General features: G+C 39.0%; 2 protein-coding genes across 2 annotated transcripts; one reads left to right on the forward strand and one right to left on the reverse strand.

Annotated features, from left to right (window-relative positions):
- Positions 1–36: 36 nt before the first annotated feature.
- LOC134748805 (integrator complex subunit 3 homolog) lies at positions 37–12,581 on the forward strand. The gene is made up of 5 exons (XM_063683599.1): positions 37–278; positions 464–3,064; positions 3,591–3,716; positions 6,720–6,854; positions 8,833–12,581. Exons 1-5 carry the CDS (start codon positions 204–206, stop codon positions 8,896–8,898), a joined length of 3,003 nt encoding a protein of 1,000 aa, XP_063539669.1. The 5' UTR covers positions 37–203; the 3' UTR covers positions 8,899–12,581.
- A 3,485-nt stretch (positions 12,582–16,066) lies between these two features.
- On the reverse strand, positions 16,067–20,125 carry LOC134748831 (uncharacterized). The gene is made up of 5 exons (XM_063683641.1): positions 19,702–20,125; positions 19,033–19,186; positions 18,015–18,115; positions 16,819–16,939; positions 16,067–16,255 (listed from the first exon to the last, which is right to left on the reverse strand). Exons 1-5 carry the CDS (start codon positions 19,945–19,947, stop codon positions 16,158–16,160), a joined length of 720 nt encoding a protein of 239 aa, XP_063539711.1. The 5' UTR covers positions 19,948–20,125; the 3' UTR covers positions 16,067–16,157.
- Positions 20,126–20,881: the final 756 nt, after the last annotated feature.

Genomic DNA, 20,881 nt, shown 5'->3' on the forward strand with positions numbered 1-20,881 from the left:
GTTATTTCGGTCGAAAGAAGCGATGGCGCACCCTGACGGTACTTTTTGACATGTTCAGGTTTTGTGACATATGCACGCACACATTCATGGCTGTGATTGTATTGCTTGTACTTCATAAATATTTTTCGCCTACGACAGCCATGCAGGAGACATCCTGTGCTAGATTTTTAACTAAATAAGTAGTTATAAAAAAAATACAAATTATGGAGCAGGCTAAATCTAGTTCACCTAAACTTTTTATGTGCACCGCTATAGAAAACAAGGATGAAATTGAAGAGGTACTGTCTAGGATTTTGCAGTTTTCCAACAAAGAATCATTTAGTCGGCCATGTACAGCATTAATTTCCCTTATCGACGATAGTGGCGCTAGTGGTTTTCGAGGCGCGAAAACTTAATTTGGTTGCGTGAGTTAATGTTTTCCTTATATTCTTAGTTATTCATCACGAAATGCGTATGTTTTCAGAGATACGAGAGAGCCTACAACTTCTTCCAATCCCTCGTAGCCGACTGCAGTGAAAAGGAAACACATGATGCACTTAATAATGCGGTTTGCAAAAATCATGAGGAGGTGTCCCTTGGGATGCTGATGTCCATATTGACAGAGCCCCACAACGCTACGAAGTGCTATCGAGATCTAACGCTAGTGACCCGCGATGGACTCACGTGTGTGCTCAACAATCTATCCAATTTGATTCTGGAAAGGTATTTAAAGTTTCAAGATACTACTCGAAATCAATTACTATGGCTGGTGAAAGAAATGATACGGAATTCCGTAACTGGAATAGACAGCGTGTGCTGGAACTTAATGCGATATGCTTCTGGGGGTGATATTACCCCAAAGAACATATTGTTAGTAGAATCTCTATTGGATATTTACATTGAGAACAGAGCATGGCTGGACAAATTTCCTGTACTTATTTGTATGGTGGTGTACACATATTTACGGTTAATAGAAGACCACAATATTCCACAACTCATGGTCTTAAGGCAGAAAGAAGTGAACTTTGTAATTTCTCTAATAAGAGAAAGATTTGCTGATGTTTTGACATTGGGACGAGATATGATCCGATTGCTGCAGAATGTGGCTCGCATTCCAGAATTTAATCAACTATGGCAGGATATACTAACAAATCCAAAATCTCTGTGTCCCACTTTTACTCATGTCTTGCAAATTCTACAAACAAGGACCTCCAGAAGGTATCTACAGTCCAGGTTAACACCGGACATGGAACGGAAATTAGTATTCCTTACATCTCAAGTAAGATTTGGTCATCATAAGAGGTATCAGGAGTGGTTTCAAAGACAGTACCTTGCTACACCAGAATCACAATCATTACGGAGTGACATGATACGATTCATTGTAGGTGTGATACATCCAACAAACGAACTTCTTTGTTCTGACATCATTCCGAGATGGGCTGTTATTGGATGGCTATTAACAACCTGCACGTCTAATGTTGCCGCTTCCAATGCCAAATTAGCTCTATTCTATGATTGGTTATTTTATGATCCAGAAAAGGACAACATCATGAACATAGAACCTGCAATATTAGTAATGCACCACTCTATGAGATCACACCCAGCCGTCACTGCCACTTTGTTAGACTTTTTATGTCGAATAATCCCTAACTTCTATCCGCCTTTTGCTGAGAAAGTTAAGCAAGGAATATATAGTTCCCTTCAGCAGATCATAGAAAAAAGAGTGCTGCCTAATCTTCAACCATTGTTCGATTCTCCTAAGTTGGATAGAGAATTGCGAACAACAGTGAGAGAGACTTTCAAAGAGTTCTGCAGCAATGGTAATGGGGAAGGTGCTTCCGGGGTGCTGGCGGAGAGTAACGAGGAGATGCCTAGAGGTCCGGATGAGCCTGCATTCTCAGATGATGAAGAAGACCCCTTGCCAATTATAGCTGAAGATACAGATGACGATGACTTACCCTTGTCTGAAGTACGTGCGCGCGAAAGACCTGAACTAGCAGCTGCTTTGCCTTTGAGCCTGCGGCCTTTAGCAGAAACTCTTCTAGACGACCGCTCCGCCGCCGCCGCGACCGCTCTGCTGAACGCTTGCAGCACATCAATGCCAACAGCTACGGCTCTAGCTGATCTTTTTACAGCTGCAAGTCAGGAGGCGCCACCGTTAAAAATCAGCGCAGACCCTACTCCAGCTGAACTAGAAATACAAGTTAACACGCCTATTTTCGCCATGTTCAACTTCCTTTCCAAAAGCAGCGACGGAGGCGAGACTAAACGCAAACTAATACTTGAGACATTCAAAGAGATTCGAGCTCAGAACGCATTTCACGGAGCTGGATACAGCCTTTTATTTTACTTGAAGGTATGCTTCGAGCGCGACCGGCGCGCCGAACAGGACCTCGGGAAAAGGAGAAACGTGAAATTCAAGTCAGAAATTTACCGAGATTATTGTAGTTATTTGGAACTTAAGATTGGCGACAGTTTGGCGGACGATTTTGAGAAATGTCAGGAATGCGACGCTAACGCTTTAGTGTGGTTAATACCGGACGTGTACAGAGAATTTAAAGATCAGGCTCAAAACCACATTAAGTTATTGCATGTGATAGTTTCTACTTTAGATGCTGGGCAGTTACAGCGCCTCGTATGTCTAACGTTGCAGAACAATTTGATGATGTTCAAGTCTGATGACATCACGATGATGTTATTGACAAGTTTGGGGTGGGAGACATTTGAACAGTATTGTCTATGGCAACTTTTGACTGCTCACGACATTTCCCTTGAAGATGTCTTGCCAATTATCCCGAAGTTGTCTTATAAGGATCATGCGGAAGCATTGACATCTGTTTTACTAATGTTGAAGCAAGGAAAGCCAAGCGCAGATGTGCTGAGACAACTGTTCTGTAGGGTGGTGCAACAGGAAGACACGTTTGTTGTGTCAACACTGTTGTATTGGTGTCAAGATTATGAGGACAAGGTTGGGGATTTGGTAGCGGTGTTGTTAAGCACGCGGTATCCAGGAACAAGCCCCAACAAGAGAAAACGGCCCGGGAAACACAGCATTCCACCGAATGCCCCTCCTTCTGCTGAACTGGTAAGTTACTTTTTTTAATACTACGTCGGTGGCAAACAAGCATACGGCCCGCCTGATGTTAAGCAGTCTCCATAGCCTATGTACGCCTGCATCTCCAGAGGAGTTACATGCGCGTGGCCGACCCTAACACTCCTCTCCGTCGTTGAGCGCTGGCAACCTATCTCAACTGGTCAGATACAGCTTGGTGACAGACAGACGGCAGCGGAGTCTTACTAATAGGGTCCCGTTTTTACCCTTTGGTTACGGAACCCTAAAAAGCTATAGGTGATAGATTTTTACGAATCAAATTTTTACGCTGCTGCTGTCCGCTGCCGACAGTTAAAATTTTCACAGATGATGTATTTCTGTTACCGCTTAACCGCTATAACAACAAATACTAAAAACAGAATAAAATAAATATTTAAGTGGGGCTCCCATACAGCAAACGAAATTTTTTGCAGTCTTTTTCGTAATGGTACGGAACCCTTCGTGCGCGGGTCCGACTCACTCTTGGCCGGTTTTTATTGTGTAATTTTCTGAATTTCAGGTCCTTGGACATCTAGAGCAGATGAGAGTGAACTGCGTGGAACAAGATGATATGTCAATTTTTAATATGGAATGTATGCAGAAATCGCTACAGTTAGCTCAGTCGAATAGTAGTGATAGTATAAGGGTAAGTTTATATATCTAAAATAAATTTATTGTATAAGAAGTATCAGAAAATAGTGGTCCTGAGTTTAACAACCGAACTAGATGGCGCTGTACGGCGTCATGTGTTTAATGGTATACAAATTGATAAATTCAACTTTTGTCAATTAAAACCATCTCATAAAGATCATGTAAGTATATTAACGCATTCACAGCCAACGTTTTCGGAGCGCTACGCTAGTAACCGATCCCTACGTTTTCCCGCTTTGTAGAGGAAAGCGACTACGAACAGAGAACCCATCGAGCGGGTTACCGGCACTCAATGTGTTAAAATTCGTGATGTTTTCAAGCAAAGTGCCTATTCCTATGTGACTATAATTATGGTTAGTAACGGAATTTTTAACAACCGCCAATTGTGCCGTTTTCAACCAAAAGGAGTACTTATTGTTGGTCGTCAATAAGGCGCTATTTCCTTATAGCTTCAGTTTAAAATCGACCTTATCGACAACCGACAATGTGGTACCTTTTAGTTGATAACGTCACAATTATAGCTACTTCTCTTTTGCTAAACTCAAATGGGGGATGACGTAGTACAGCTCATAAATTATGCCGCATTTGACCACTAAATATATGGTGCAGCAAAGCGCCATCTATTTCGGCCGACACTTTTTTTTATTAACTTTAAAATCAATCAATATCTATTTGTTAATGTTATTCCTGTCTCCACTTATCCCATTTGACAAGCGACAGAATATATATAGACGAAGCTCCTTCCTAAAAAACCGGTCCATAAAATGACTGAGGGCGTCGTCAACGTCGCGCACGTGCACGATGCGGGCGCACGCGCACGGGTGCACGCCCCTGCGTCCGCAACGTCGCGCACGTGCACAATGCGGGCGCACGTCCATTGTCGGCAGAACCCGCCGCACGAGCCCGCGTTAGCGTCGCTCATACTATTTTTCGTCCGCGACGTTGCGGACGCCCTGACACTTATCACGTTGCGTGCGGGGTATATTTATGGGGGGATAACTTTGAGTGATAAGTTATCTCTTAAAGTTATCCCCCCATAAATATGTATACCCCGCACGTAACTTTAAATATTATGTTACGAAATATTATCCAAAGCAATGGTGCATACCGTTATTTAGAAGAAGTTGTGATTGATCAATAAAAAGTTTTAATTGGCTATAATAAAATTCTATGTAGAGTGCTTTGGGGTAAGATTAAAGGGTTTTTTATGAGGGGTAAGATGAAAAGTCGTCCGTAATGCTTGGGCATACGGTTTTTTTTTTGTCTTACCCCATAAAAAAGTGCTTGTTGCTGGCCTATTTGAATAAAGAATATTTTGACTATTGACCAGGGACCGGCCCGCTATCCCTTATCGGGGTTTTATAAGGGTATTGCATAAGGCTTAACTCACCATACCCTTTGCCAGACGAAACCCTTTGTTTTGGTTTTAAAAACCCTTATATAAAGCTACCACATTTGAGTAATCGGTAGCCCAAATACCCTTACAAAACCCTTATCATCCGCTCACCAACACCTTGCATATTGCTTATAAGGGTTAGCCTTATAAAGGGCTTCCCTTTTAGCATATAAGCGTGCTAATTTAAGTCGTCTACCTTGTTCATAAAGCACACATTACTTCGAATCCGAGCGATCGTCGGCGGCGACGGCGGCGTTCTTTGACTAGGCACGTATTTTCTTTCCTTTTCATACACTACCGTAGATATATACTAACCCTGTCTCTTTCACGCAAAGGGAAACCTTTATAAAAAGCGCTTAAAGATAAGGGTAACCCTTATTAAGAGCTAGCCTTATTTTTGGTTAGCTTTTCGGTAAGGGTTAGTCAAAGGTAAGGGTATGAATGGGCTTGCAGTTCAAAAGGGAAAGTCTTTCAATGTGTTAGCCGTGTTTAAGTGTAGCCCATTGAAAGGGTTTTATCGCGGAAAGGGTTGTCCGGTCCCTGCTATTGACTAAACCCTTCAATCTTACCCCATCGCACTCTTTATGTCAAGAATGTTGCGCGACATACTGCATGCGCGCAACAGTTGAGTCGCTCGCAGCACCATTACCATGGGGTCGATTTTCTATAATTATTCTAGTTCAAATTTAAACATTGAAATATTACTGCCTCGGGTGAGACTTGAACTCACGGCCTCTGGTGGTTTGGAAGTCTCACCTCCTTAGGTAGTTTAGGCAGTTAGGCTTAGGCAGTTTTTCCACTTTTAAATTTATTCTAAGCTTAATAGCATCGTTCGCAGACGTTTCTGCTTGTTACAAATTAATTATTCTAGTACGTTGCATTTGTCATTTGACTAAGTGCCAGTTGCACCATCCGCACTTGACAGACTGATCAACGTCAACCGGCGCGCCGCGGCGGTTCTATGAAACTTTCCATACAATAAAATTTTGCGAACTCTTTAACGATGACATTTTGGTGCAACCGACCCTAAGGGGTCATCCATTCAATACATAATTACATCACACGTTTAGGGGCAGGGACGGGGTCAAGAAAATGTGACATGTTACGACAAGGGGGAGGGGGATGTCACAGCACTTTAACTTACTTAAATTATTTTATTCGCTGTACAGTTAAATAACAAGTTTTTGGAACGATAATCATTCTTATTCGTTTAACCTTTTGGACGCCAATGACGGATATATCCGCACCGCAAGTCCAACGCCAAAAACGGATTAATCCGTCACAGACCACAGAGCAACATAGACCTACGCGCATGTGCATAAAGTTCAATTTCAGTTCACTTCGGTCCGAGTGGCTTCTTTTGTGTTTGGCACGGCGTCGAAAAGGTTAATTTTCTTTTCTAATCACTTTTGGGTTATAAAATTACTAATACCTACCTACTTAATTCGATTTGCCGATTTCGTTGAAACAATGTGACGTCAAACCAGGGGGGGAGGGGTCAAAAAACCTAGAAATTCGTGTGACGTAATTAATGGATGACCCCTAAGTCTGTTATGTGACATGATATTACAATGCTAATTTTTTTTTCTTTTATAATTCCAGAGACAATACAGTGATTTGTTTCTACTGGCATGGGAAGACGAGTTGCCAATCTCCAGACGCGCTAGGAAGCTAGTCTCCAATTCACTGCCACTATCACTAAGCACAAGCTTGCATTCTTCCAACGACGATAGCGAGGTAACTACTTTTTTTTTCTAAAAAAACGAAATAAAATCAGCATGGGCATTTAAAAAAGTATTTAGCATTGGTGGCAAAACTTTTAAAACGAAGGTCGTAAACCCGCGACCTTGGCTTGTATTTTCTTGAAACTTAAGTACGATCGAAATATCATTTCATATAGTTTGTCAAAGGACTGTCTCATTTCAAACATAGACAGAGATAATCATACTATCTTTGTCTTACACTAGTACTAGCACCCAAAAAAAGGATGAGTATAGTTTTTTTGGTTACCAACTATATTTACCAATCTCTTTTCGGGGAAGAATAACATTGTTAGACGGCAGTCACTTTTGCAAAAACTAGCGACTATGTCAATTCTTAGGATTAGATTGCCTAGCGGAAGGAGTCATGATGATGAGGTTAGTTTAGACTAGTTTTTATTGTGGGACTATTGATTTAAAGAAAAGAGATTGCATGTAGCGGAAATGAGAATGTTAAGATGGATGTGTGGTGTGACAAGAATGGATAGGATAAGGAATGAGTATATAAGAGGAAGCCTGAAAGTTGCACCTATAGTAGAAAAAGTAAGAGCGAATCGCCTAGCGTGGTACGGACATGTAATGCGGAGGGATGAAAGGCATGTGACGAGAAAGGTATTACGAATGAATGTGGAGGGAAGTATCGGGAGAGGAAAACCGAGGAAAAGGTGGATGGACTGTGTGAGAGATGATATGAAACGAATGCGAGTGAGTGATGAGATGACGGGCGAGAGAGAGGTATGGAAGAAAAAGACATGCTGCGCCGACCCCAAATGAATGGGATAAGGGCAAGCGAATGATGATATTGATTTAAAGAATTAGAAAGAGCAACCATTTGATGTTTGAAACTCACTAACTCAATATTAGGACAGGTAAAAGCCCCAAATTCGATACTAAATTTAATATTCATGTTTTTTTGGTGGCATTTTTCGACCCCTAAGGAACTTTACATCCAACTACGTCTCTTTAATATCCTTTCCTCCTGCAGTACCCAAAGGATTTTGAGGAAAACGCCGTAACAACAAATATATGTAAAGGTTTTATATTTAACTATAGGTAGTTTCCTCTAAGGACATATTAATGTACATACCAGACCTTCATATACGTAGAAAACTAATCATATTACTGATACTCGTGTTTTAGGGTTCCGTACCCAAAGGGTAAAAACGGGACCCTTTAACTAAGACTCCGCTGTCCGTCTGTCTGTCTGTCACCAGGCTGTATCTCATGAACCGTGATAGTTAGACAGTTGAAATTTTCACAGATGATGTAATTCTGTTGCCGCTATAACACATACTAAAAAGTACGGAACCCTCGGTGCGCGAGTCCGACTCGCACTTGGCCGTTTTTTTAGAAGAAGCACAAGTGAATAAGCAGGCCAGGTGTTCAAAATTATCTTATTTTCCTAACAGGTTTTGTTTAGATATTTTAAATAGCTCGCCTCGCTTAGCTACTTCTACTGCTGATTGTAGCAAAAAGTCTATCAATCAGACCTAAATATAAAGCCTGACCAGGAATATATGATCACGCGCCATGTTGCGGAATTTCACTGAAACTATTTTTTTCATACTATACTGAACTGTCACCCTACATAAGAATAATAGCGCCCTCTTGACAATGATCAATATACAAGGGCCTGACACTCTTTGATAGAGAAAGATAGTCTTATTGCGATTCCTATAAGAGGAAAGAGAAAATAGTGCCAAGCTTTGTCCTTATCACCGACCGGGTTTTTTTTCATGGTCGGGTTATGGCAGCATAGGTAGGAGGCGATGGCGAAATACCGAAATTTATAAGTGAAAGAGCAAAAAGGATTATGCTGCCATACATTAACATGTCAATACATTATGTCTTTCTCTTACCCCTGGTCGCTCGGTTTCATGTCTATAACTACTATACTATGTCTATGTCAATATATTACTGGTCAGGCTTTACATTGTCAGTTTTTTATGTTACAGGAAGAAGAGATAGTGAAGCCAAAACAGGCAAAACGACGGAAGAAGGCTATCTCCGACAGCGATTGACATATCTGGCGTAAAATGGTAACTTAAACACCAAAGTGCAACTCTACGATACAAACCTCGTGAGGCCCACCATACAAAGTTTCCCTATTTTAAATTTGAGCCTTGTTGTATAATATATTGGGGTGACTTTCGTTTGTTTTAGAAAACAAAAGAAATGCAACTTTATTACGTTTCTGAAAGGTTCATATTAGATTGAAACAGGGTGTACATTGTAATGCACATTGGGCCTCACGAGAATAAATATTATGTGTAATACATAATTACGTTCGTTACCTTATGTTATCATCCGGGTACAGTTCTAAGAATTGTTACCTTTAGTTTTTTATTAGTTTTGCCTTTTAAGTAATTGTACATTAAATCCACACTTAATATACTCATGGTTGTTGGTTCTTAATGCTGTTGTTAGGCGGATTTTAGTTTTCAAACATTTGCCGAAACCGTATTTCTTCATCTTGTGGGTACCCTTTTAAAATGCTGGTTCCGCCGTCATTATAACCAGCATTATGATAAAGCTGTTTCTATATCCGAGATACTAAAATGACAATGCGATTGTCGTAACGAACAAGAATGACGCCAATGACCGGTATATCGGCACCGCAGGTCCAACGCCAAAGACGGATTAATCCGTCACAGACCACAGAGCAACATAGACCTACGTGCATGTGCATAAAGTTTAATTTCAGTTTTGACACTTCGGTGACGTGGCTTCCGAGTGACAGGTATTGTGTTTGACACGGCGTCGAAAAGGTTAAATACACGGTGGCTTAAAAATGAGTGCATTTCCGTTGCCAGGGAGGTTTTGGGATTATACTGAGCAACTTACTATGGGACCAACCCAGAAATCGCGAAAAAAAATTTGGCCGTTTCATACATTTTGGCTGGTCCATGTTCTATGGGAGGGTATTTTTTTTTTTCGCGATTGCGTGGTTTGTCCCATAGTAAAAGTTGCTCTGTATACTCCCTGTCAATGGGAATGCACTCATTTTTTAGCCCCCGTGTATTAACCTTTTCGACGCCGTGTCAAACACAAACGTTGTTGCCGCTACTAAGTACTAAAAAGTACGGAAGCCTCGGTGGGCGAGTCCGACTCGCACTTGTCCGGCTTTTTTTAATAAATGGAACCAGGTGTCAACTTCGCCTAAAAAGGTACTTTACGAGTAGTAATAATATTATCGCAAACATTAGTTCAACAAATATCACAATAAATGATTGAGCAGATCTGAAGGCCTACCGCGAACAGTTCGCAACGGGCATTTTTTTCTGTCACTAATGCCAATTGGAGTAAAAGGGAAAGACGCCCGCAATTTTCGAACTTCGGTGTTCGCGGTAGGCCTTCAGATGACCAAAACTCACTTATTACTACCACAAGTTCAGAGCCATCGTGAACAGTACTGGGCGTTTTCTAAAATAAATTTTGGTGTTTGACGATCCTTTTGTGAGTTTTTATTATTAAGTTTTGACATATCTATAATAATTCAATGTTTTTAAGAATAATAATAACTGTATCAATAAATTGCTCTGATATTTAGATTAAGGTAATATTTAAAACTTGACAATTTAAAAGTGCTTGTTGCTAGGTCTATTTGAATAAAGAATAAATTGAATTGAATTGAAAACCTGATTCTTTCAAATCTTGACATTCTTGGGCTCATTCTACTCAGAACTGACAGCATGAAATGAAATGTATTATATTTGTCAGAATATGGTACATTGATGTTATCTTAAGTTAGAATTAATGCAAGTAAAAATAGATGTCCCAAAATGTCCATTCCATTACGTCACGTTTTAGTGTGAAAAAATTTTTTACTTGCATGTGACGTACTTAGTGAAAAGTACAATTTTTATACTAATATTTGGGACATTTTTTTTATCATCACATCAGGATTCAGGATTGAATATGCTAGTGATTCTGAGTTGAAAGAACCCAAAAACACCAGGATCTGTGAGAATCAGGTTTTCATTTATTTTAGAAAACGCCCTACTGTGTTACTCACAGATTTAATATACGCTAGATGACGCAAATACCGCGATTTGTATTGAAACCAAGCGTGCCGACTTTTTCATACAAAATTTACGCATAATATAATTTTAAAATTATTTATTTGTGATAGGAAATGTTCTTGCCTTTGGAGTGTTGCTCGCAATTTTTGGGCTGTTGCAGTTAATTATTATCCAACAAAGCATTTTTTAAGTTTTCACGGACGTCCGGCTGCAACAACCGGCGGCGTGGACTGTAAAGAGCGACGGTCAACCTCGACGCTTGGTCGGGGTTCGGACGCGGAGTAGATGCATTTGCGTCTTCTATGGTATATTTATTTGTGATGTTACTCATCACTATGCCGACCTACTACGCAACACCGTATTTTCCAGCTACATATATTACGAACGTAATGACAAAATTCCGAAGCATGTTTGAGAAATAAGTTTAAATTTGAAACAACGCATGAGTACCTGAGCCATGAGTTGAAGAGGCAATATAAAGTGGAGCACGCTTTAGCGACGACTAATCACTGAGGGGCCTACCGCGAACACCGAAGTTCGCAAATACATCTTTATCTGTCACTCTAATTACGCCTTAATTGGAGTAAAAGAGAAAGATGCCCGCATTTTGGGAACTTCGGTGTTCGCGGTAGGCCTCCTGCTTTTAACGTGAACAACTTTGTTTCATTGTGCCGTCTAGCATATATAAATATGTGCATTCGAAAACCATTCAATTGTAAACCTTGCGTTTATGCAGCAAGGTTCATTTTCGGTTGCACGTACCGATTAATGCTTAGTGGCGCTATTTCACTGCTTTTGTGTTCACAGTTCGCCGCTAGTTCAATATTGAGATTTTTTAAATTATTGCGAATAAATATAAAAATGAAGTTAGGTATAATAAATTAAAAAAAGCATAGGCTTTAACTTTGCCTCGTCTTTTACTTAAGGGGACATTTTAGACCCCCCCCCCCCCCCCCCTAAAGGTGAGCCGACGATCTGGTTGTGGAGTTCCTCAGTGGAGAGAACTCGAAATGCTTTAAAATCCTGATAGAGCTGATAATACCTATCCCAAACGCAGAAATGACGATATGCAAAGAACTTTGACTTGAAAAACTTGTAGTTAAAAGTTTAAAAACCTCAATAAGTGCTAATGAATGTGGGTACAGGCGGCCAACGAAAATATAATTAACAGAGTAAGGTACTTCGAATTCAAAGACACTTAATAACGTTCTTTGAAGCAGGTTTCTTAATGCAAAAGGTTACAAATATGCTCAACTTTTATTAGGCTTACTGTACCTATGTAATATTGAACTAAAGGCCAGGGCACACCGGTTGCGGATCTATATATATTGTAGTATACGAATACGTATAAGAGACGCCACATCGATTGCGTGACATGTGCGTGCACGGCTCCAACATTTTTCACGGCTACGCACACAGCCGGTGTGAACAGGCAATAAGCATTTAGGCTGAATGTAAACACAAAAGCATAAAGACAATTGTAATGTAAATTCTAGCACATCCGAGTAGTCATAATGTGTAAAGTTAAATATTGTTGTACAGATTTTCTATTCCCGTATCAGTGTTGGACTTATTTTAAGTGTAAGGGTATGAGACCAAGAATTTTATTCAAATGATATATTGTATTATCGCAATTTTCGAATTACATTTTACACTAGGATCAATAAAGTATTTCCCCTTAATTTTGTTAATTTTATTTTGTTTCGTACATGAAATGTTCATATTCCAAATAGATACATATTTACATTTATTGGAAACTTTTTTTTAAATAATTGTAGCAAATTCTACAATATAAACAGTAGAGTCTCGCTAATCCGGTGATTGCTGTTATCCGGATGGTCTCGGGCTGAAGAATATTACTTTGATAGTAACAACATTTCTTTCCTAAGTGTCTTCAAAATGAAGTGCTACTTAAGTGATTTTTATGACACGAAAAGATTGAAGATAATTTGGAAACCTCTATAATCCGCCATGCCAGTTTTTTGCCTGTCCGGATTAGCGAAATCCTATTGTAAATCAAAATAGTAAAACTTAGTCCCAGCCCATAATTGTACCTACTGGAGTTTTTTCTCAAGTGACATTTTTTGCGTTTTCATAGTTTAGCCATATTAGATAAAAGAATGTTAAGACGCGCAAAGTAGTGTAAAATGTTGTGCCGCAAAATTGATGACTGAAGTAGGTCAGATGGCGCTATAATACTTTTTGTTGTAGATAGCCAAACGTTCATGATACGGGGCCGTACAACACTAAAACACCATCTACTGACAATTTGCGGCTACAGTTATAGTATGAATTTTCTCAAATGATTTTTAGACTTCCGTTAAACAAAAGTCTTTGTTTCTTTTATGGACAGGCGCCTTAGTCGCGTGCCGAGCGCTAGCCAAAGCAACCATGTCGTTAAAAAGCAACTATCATGATAGCATTATGGTTCAAAATGTAACAGCTCATTCTGAGATGAGTTTGGGTAATGAAGGACGATCGGTTGCCTGTGTGGCCTCAGAATACAGAGCTGCTACATAAATTTGAACCGTATAAATAGGACGGTAAAATTTCTTTTTAAACGAGTTTTTTCCCGTTCAGTCAGTAGCGGTAGCATCGGTAACCGCTGAACAAAAGAAACAAAGGCTTTTGTTTAACAGATTAAGGTTTGAGGCGTCAAAATCATTTGAGAAAATTCATACTAATGTGCCTTCGGAAAGTTACCAAAATATTCACATACGTTTGTATGGGAATCGAAACGAAATTTTATATTTCAAAAAAAAAAAGTTTTCTGTGAAATTTTCGAGAACTTTTTGAGAACTTTCCACAACTTGCATATCTATAGCTACAATTTTTGCACTACTTTACTAGTTTTAGTATTCTTTTGCCCATAGTCCTTGTTTTATGTAATATATTGGGACAATGAAATGAGTTCAATTGGGAGTAACCAACTTGTGAATTTCAATTTTAGTGTTGTCATGAATTGTAAGTCTTTGAACAATTTTCGTAACATTGTAAGTACGTCTCATAAGTTTGAAAGCATCAACTTTATCACCCATCAACAGAAAATGTGATCTGAAATTCCAGATGAAACTTGGATAAAATAAAGTAAATCTAAAACTAATTTACAAAGTTTTTACTTTCTATAATACAATCATGTATTGTTACCCCAAACCATTAAGAGGCCACCAACGTGCTCACTAGCGCCACTGGGAAATAATTGTGATTATTTAAAATTAACGATAGATATTCAAAAAAGGGGGCCGCTACGTACTGTATTTTGGTACCGTTTGAATACAAATAATACAATATAATAGTTTTTACGTTGCTATTCGCAAAGATAGATATAACTCCGTAATAGATGTTTACAGTCTAAGGAAAAAACGTGCCTCGAAAATCAAGAAAATTTGATTCTCGTTCAGAGGGCGTCACTAGTTTTGGCCCACTGTCGTATAGATGGCGTTGACTGTTTCGTTTGTTATTTAACAATTTTAACGCATATCAGTGAAAGAACATGGGTCACAATCATATAAAAATAATTAATGCAAACAAAAAATTCATTTATCATATTCATCATATTTAAATACATTTTATCGTATTTTTATAAATCTTAATTTTTAGTTTTAAAGTTTGTCGACAGATGGCAGTGAATTTACTGGGGTTACAAAATTTACTATGACAGTACCGCTCTAGTATAAGTTACTCTATGCTATTCGTCAATCTATGCGTCCAAAGTTAAAACGGCCGTTTTTGTTTTGAGTTCATAGATCGACGAATCCAGCAACGTAAAAACTATTATAATGTATTCAAAAGGTACCTAAATACAAAATAGTAGCGGCCCCCTTTTTTAAATATCTATCGTTCAATTTAAATAATCACAATTATTTAGCAGTGGCGCTAGTGAGCATGTTGATGGGCTCTTAATTTTTTTTATGTATATAAAAATCGATGAAAAATTGGTATTGGGCAATGAGGTTGGCCGGTCGAAGTGTTTAGCAGATGGCGCAATCATAGCTTGCCCTGTCAATCCCTAGAAATGTGTCAAATTTTTGTTTTTTTAATGCCCTTGATGCCAGCCCTTTAAGCCAAATCTCATAGAAAAAGGGGCAAGCTATGATGGCGCCATTTCTGCAAACCTTTGACAGTTGCCAACCTCATTATGCCACTGCCCCCACAAGCTGCCTTCCCCGTTTCAAGGAAATCGAATATACCTACGCAGTGAAGGTAAATAAAAGTGTGTAATAATCACTAATACAGACAGAATTATATCATACGGCACGGGTAAATAACTGCCTCAAATTATTACTCCAGTTCTATACATACAAGCTTCTTAAATATATTGATAACGGGTCACTCACGTGTTTTAAGTAAGAGTGACCCGTTATCAATATATTTAATATGTCTATGTCTCACGGAAGTTTTGTTATACAAGCTTCTTGTTTGAGTGTAAAGCGCATTCCACATGGGCCGAAATTAAGCATCGAAATCTCACAGAATAAATTTAGATATTATCTATAAAACCTATATTTGGTCTTTCTATACAAAAAGGCAGGTGCCATAAACAATATTCGAGTTAAGACTCCCCGGCAAGCTCGGTTCTCCATACAAACGTAGTTACGCTCTCATTTTAAATAAAACGACTAGCTAGATTTTTCTGAAACTTTGTACTTACAATAGGATAAGGTATATCTAGGTCTGTAATTAGTTCATGCAGTTTCAGATACCATAGTAAAAAAAATACAGTGAATTTAAGTTTTTCATATAAAACTTGTTTTTGCTCTATTTCGTTTGTTTTATATACTAGAGCTATATAAACTAATTACAGACCTAGATATTCCTCATGTCATTGTATGTGCAAAGTTTAACCTTTTGGACGCCAATGACGGATATATCGGCACCGCGGGTCCAACGCCAAAGACGGATTAATCGGTCAAAGACCACAGAGCAACATAGACCTACGTGCATGTGCGTAAAGTTCAATTTCAGTATTGACATTTCGAGTGACAGCTTTTGTGTTTGCCACGGCGTCGAAAAGGTTAATTACAATCCAACGCGTAGTTTTAAAATGAGAACGAAACTCCGTTTGTATGTGAAGGTGAAATTTGGCCGAGCTTGCCGGAGACTCTTAAATAAGTGATTTCGGTGCTTAATTTCAGCTTGCGTGCTTAGGGGAGTCGAAAAAGGTACGCAGAGAAGATACAAATATATTAAAATTGGGCCTATTAAGAGCCTAGCTATAGGGACAATCCACAATTATTGAAACAAAACTTAACCCTGGACTAGAGCTTGCCCTGCTTGTATCTGTGTCTTGCCTGAGCCTTGCTGTATTTCTTCTTTTCCGTTGGAGTCTCTTTCTCTTTCGACTCATCATTAACACCTGAAACCAAAAACATAATTAGCCTTTTGACCGCCAAAGACGCCAACACGCGACGCGTTCGGTTGCAGTGTAATATCAACCTTCGTGCATTTCTATAAGGTTTACAATAGCGCGTTGTATATTTTGTCAGCAAATGTTTAAAGATTTTGAAAATAGCAGAGCCATGAGAATTGCGAGGTAAGCAGCTCACAGAACGACTAGTCTACTCTACTACTAGACTATTTTAGGGTTCTGTACCCAAAGGGTAAAAACGGGACCCTTTTACTAAGACTCCGTTGTCCGTCTGTCAGTCTGTCCGTCTGTCTGTCACCAGGCTGTATCTTATGAACCGTGATAGCTAGACAGTTGAAATTTTCACAGATGATATATTTATGTTGCTACACTTGCTACTGTAACAACAAATACTAAAAACAGAATACAATAAATATTTAAGTGGGGCTCCCATACAACAAACGTGATTTTTTTGCCGTTTTTTGCGTAATGGTATGGAATGCCCATTTTGCTTCTTTATATTTTATAGTTAGTTAAAAAAGGAGGAAAAAGTTTTATAGAAGCTCATTTACCTAAGTCCTCTGGCGGTTGAAGTGATTTACCGGGATTGCTGCCCATCATGGTCGCAGCTTTGCCCGCCATCCACCCAATCCCAGACAGGGCCATTGAAAACGCTACCATGCTAAATGGATTCTGTGGAAATAATATTGTATTTAGTTACGTTACAGTAGGTGAAAACGGTACCCTATAACTAAAACTCCACTGTCCGTCTGTCTGTCATCAGGCTGTATCTCATGAACCGTGATAGCTAGACAGTTGAAATTTTCACAGATGATGTATTTCTGTTGCTGATAACAACAAAATACTAAAAATTACGGAACTCGGTGGGTGAGTCGGACTTGCACTTGTCCGGTTTTTCGCGTAACGGTACGGAACCCTTCGTGCGCGAGTCCGACTCGCACTTGGCCGGTTTTATAGTTTATTGTAGATGTCTATGTCACGTAATTATTGTTCCAATAAGGGCGTACGCTAGATGGCGCGGTTGCTCGTTACGGAGCGGGTTTACGAAAAATAGTATGAGCGTTGCTAACTGGCGCGGACGCGTGCGACGGATTTTACCTGCAATGGCATCCGCGTCCGTGCACCCGCCCAAGCTAGTGGACGCCCTAACGGCCCGGCCACGACAACGCGCGGCGGCCATAGGTGGGAACGGAAGGTCCGATCGCTGTGTCTCGCTTCAACCTATGGCCGCCGCTCGCCGCCGCCGCGCGATGTCGTGGCCGGGCCGTAAGAAGAAGGCTGTAGGCCTAAAGTGAAATAAATGTGCATATATTTGATCTAAGCAAGCAACATCATTAGTTTGTTTAGGTTTTAGTCCAAGGTGATCAAACTAATAAATATGATGGCGGTATAAAATCTTATGATTTTACTAAAGCCTGACCAGTAATATATGATTAGTGTCAAGAGGGCGCTGTTCATTCTCATGTATAGGGTGACAGTACAGTATAGTATGAAAAAATTAGTTCCAGTGAAATTCTGCAACATGGCGCATGATCATATATTCCTGGTCAGGCTTTACATTAGGAGCTAGCAAAGGATAAAAAATTATTTACTGAGTAACTCAACCATAATGACAATACAGGCATAATAGATAGATGGAATGTTCAGGTCCAGGAATAATTTTCAATTTATGCTTATAAATTAAACATTATCCTATCCATAGTTGAATCTCATAAAAGTCATAAATAATAATTAAATGGCTACTTACCGATAAAGTCGGGGTCTTGGTTAAACTATAGTCAAGTATAACAATAACAATACCAAATATAAGGCCAACACATGAGCAAATCCACATGATATTTTGACTATCTGTAAAAAAAGGGTCAATAAAAGTAATTTGAGTATAAAGAACCTGGTTCTAAATAAATTTAAATTTAAATTATTTATTATTGATTATATACCTCTTAGGCCCACTTGCACCATCCCACTTAAGCGGTTAAACCGTTAACCCAGTGTCAAATTGTACTGGTAACCATGGTAACTCCAGGTTTAACCGGTTAACCCCGGGATAGTGGAATGGTGCAAGTTGCCCTTAGGGCTTACCGCAAACACTGAAGTCCGCAAATTGCGTGCATCTTTCTCTGTCACTCTAATGATGCCATAATTGGAGTAAAAGAGGAAGGTGTTGGTGTTCACGGTAGACCCACTGCTGTTTATTGCACTTGTATTGTTTTCAAGAACATTGGCAAAAGCAGTGATACATATATCTATCAGGTCAATGTGGAGAAGACCGGAATATAAAATTTTTGCTCTAAGAACAAATTAAATTATTTTCTATGAAAATATTTTAATTTGTGGTTTTTCAAGTAGACACACTACTATTTAAACTATAAACTGAAATAAATATCATATACAAAGGAAAAAATGACCAAAGCCTCTAGTGTCCAGAGCTGGAATCGAACCAGCGTACCCCGTTTACCAGACAGGTGCCTGAACCGCTCGGCTATCCGGCCACGGTGGCATGGGTCGAACTTTCCAAGTATATGACAATTCCCGAAGGTTTTTATTTCAGTTTATAAAATTTTTGGTTGGGAATACCGTCTTAATGCACTGTCGTATTTGTATACGATATGTGTTACGCTCTGACACGGTCAGAAAGGATGAGCTTTGCTCCTTAAGCTCTACCAACCTTCTGTAAGTGGAGTATGTATACAAGTGCAAGTTAGAAGCAACGAAAGAGCTTGGTCTACTCTACATTGACTTTAGCAACAATCTTCTCTACCAACCTCTATAATTCTTTTTCTGTGTTTCACTTATGTTCTTAATGGACTCCATCAACTTGGTGTTGTGTGGGTCCAACTGGAGAGCCCTGGTGTATGATATGAGGGCCTCATCGTACAACTCACTGGCCGCTTCCACTTCAGCTCGACGGAAATATCCCTATATTGTAGAGAAAACAATTAAAAATAAAATATTCACATGAGAATTCAATTTTTATATGATAATTTCCTTTAAACTAGCTGCACTATTTTCTGGTCCAATATAAATATGAAAACGGTTTATTATAGATAAATGAAATATGTTGTTTTTATAAGCATACTTGAAAGTTCATAGCTTCCATATACCATATTTGTCTTAAGTATTTTTAGAGAAATGTATTCATTTATTACTTATTTAACAGTATTTGAGCCATTTTCATCCAAAAGGGTACTTATTGTCGGTAGTCAATGAGGCACTATTTTCATATAGCTTAAATTTGAAATCAACCTTATCGACAAGCGACAATGTGGAACCTTTTGGTTGAAAACGTCACATTTCTTTAGAATAGTTAGATTATATCCTTCATACACTTCGATAAAAAAAGCCCTACTTCTTCCTTTAGCATTTTAATTAATTTTAAAAATAATATTGTTACATAATGCTGTTGTATACAATAATATTCTAATTAATCTTACCTTGGCCCATTGAGGCTGTAACCTAACCGTCTCATTTGCATCTTGCAATGATAAGTAATGCTGGTCTAGTTTCAAGAACGCGAATGACCGGTTGCTGTACAACACATAATTGTTCGGGTCCATTTTAATAGCCTGGGTGTAATGTAGTACCGCTTCAATAAATTTTCCATCTTTAACACATTCATTTCCCTTGTTTTTTAGATCTTCTACACTGGGGCTTTGAGCACCTTTCTTCGATTCTTCCATCACTTGTAATTTAGCCGAAATTCAAACTCTTGGCATACTCTTAAAGACACGAATTGCGGACTGTAATACTAGGAAAATTAAACGTAATCCTATAATTCAAAATTCAGTAAAAAACGTAACTATCATCTAATTAAATATTGTAATGAATACAATGATAACCGTGATAAGACCTATTCATTTCATCTGTATTGGGGTACGTTCCAAAACTAGAAAGTAATAGTTTGACATTTATGTTGGTCAAACCAAATCAAAGAATATAATACTCACTAGGAGAACCAAATTTTCAGTAAAAACCGGCCAAGTGCGAGTCGGACTCGCGCACCGAGGTTTCCGTACTTTTTAATATTTGTTGTTATAGCGGCAACAGAAATACATCATCTGTGAAAATTTTCGGTTCATGAGATACAGCTTGGTGGACAGCGGAGTCTTAGTAATAGGGTCCCGTTTTTACCCTTTGGGTACGGAACCCTAAAAAGAACAAAAAAAACCATACTCATCCTTTTCTTTTGGGTGCTTGTACTTAGTGTAAGACAAAGATAGAATGATTCTCTCTGTCTATGTTTGAAATGAGACAGTCCTTTGACAAACTATACCTATTTCCTACACGAATTTATTTTGTATGTCATTTATCTTTTACTTGACATGACTATAATTTGTAATTATTCTATATTTATATTGTTTACAAAAGAAGGGTAAGGTTGAACTTTCTATTGCAGAGGGTCTACCGCAAAATTAGAAATTGCGTTATATGCCTCTCTATCACTCTTCCTCTTTCGAGCGATAGAGGCAAATCTCCAGCTATTAAAGATCCTACCACACGGTCGGCAACTGGCTTCCGACCATTGCGGCAAAGAGTAGTATAATCATTTCGGCCTTTGTAAGTCAGATTTTTTCAGACCGTGTAGAGGTGGTTGCCAACTAAATTGTATAGAGC

Source organism: Cydia strobilella, chromosome 17 (genome assembly GCF_947568885.1).
Source record: "Cydia strobilella chromosome 17, ilCydStro3.1, whole genome shotgun sequence".
Classification (NCBI taxonomy): Eukaryota; Metazoa; Arthropoda; class Insecta; order Lepidoptera; family Tortricidae; genus Cydia; species Cydia strobilella.

Bases quoted from the DNA above. Each gene is read 5' to 3' on its own strand.
- LOC134748805 (XM_063683599.1), top strand. From the start codon at position 204: ATGGAGCAGGCTAAATCTAGTTCACCTAAACTTTTTATGTGCACCGCT. The intron at 3,717-6,719 runs GTAAGTTTATAT...TTATAATTCCAG, and splicing joins ATAGTAGTGATAGTATAAGG to AGACAATACAGTGATTTGTT. The intron at 6,855-8,832 runs GTAACTACTTTT...TTTATGTTACAG, and splicing joins CTTCCAACGACGATAGCGAG to GAAGAAGAGATAGTGAAGCC.
- LOC134748831 (XM_063683641.1), bottom strand. From the start codon at position 19,947: ATGGAAGAATCGAAGAAAGGTGCTCAAAGCCCCAGTGTAGAAGATCTA. The intron at 19,187-19,701 runs GTAAGATTAATT...TCTACAATATAG, and splicing joins TACAGCCTCAATGGGCCAAG to GGATATTTCCGTCGAGCTGA. The intron at 16,256-16,818 runs GTAAATGAGCTT...TTTTGGTTTCAG, and splicing joins TCAACCGCCAGAGGACTTAG to GTGTTAATGATGAGTCGAAA.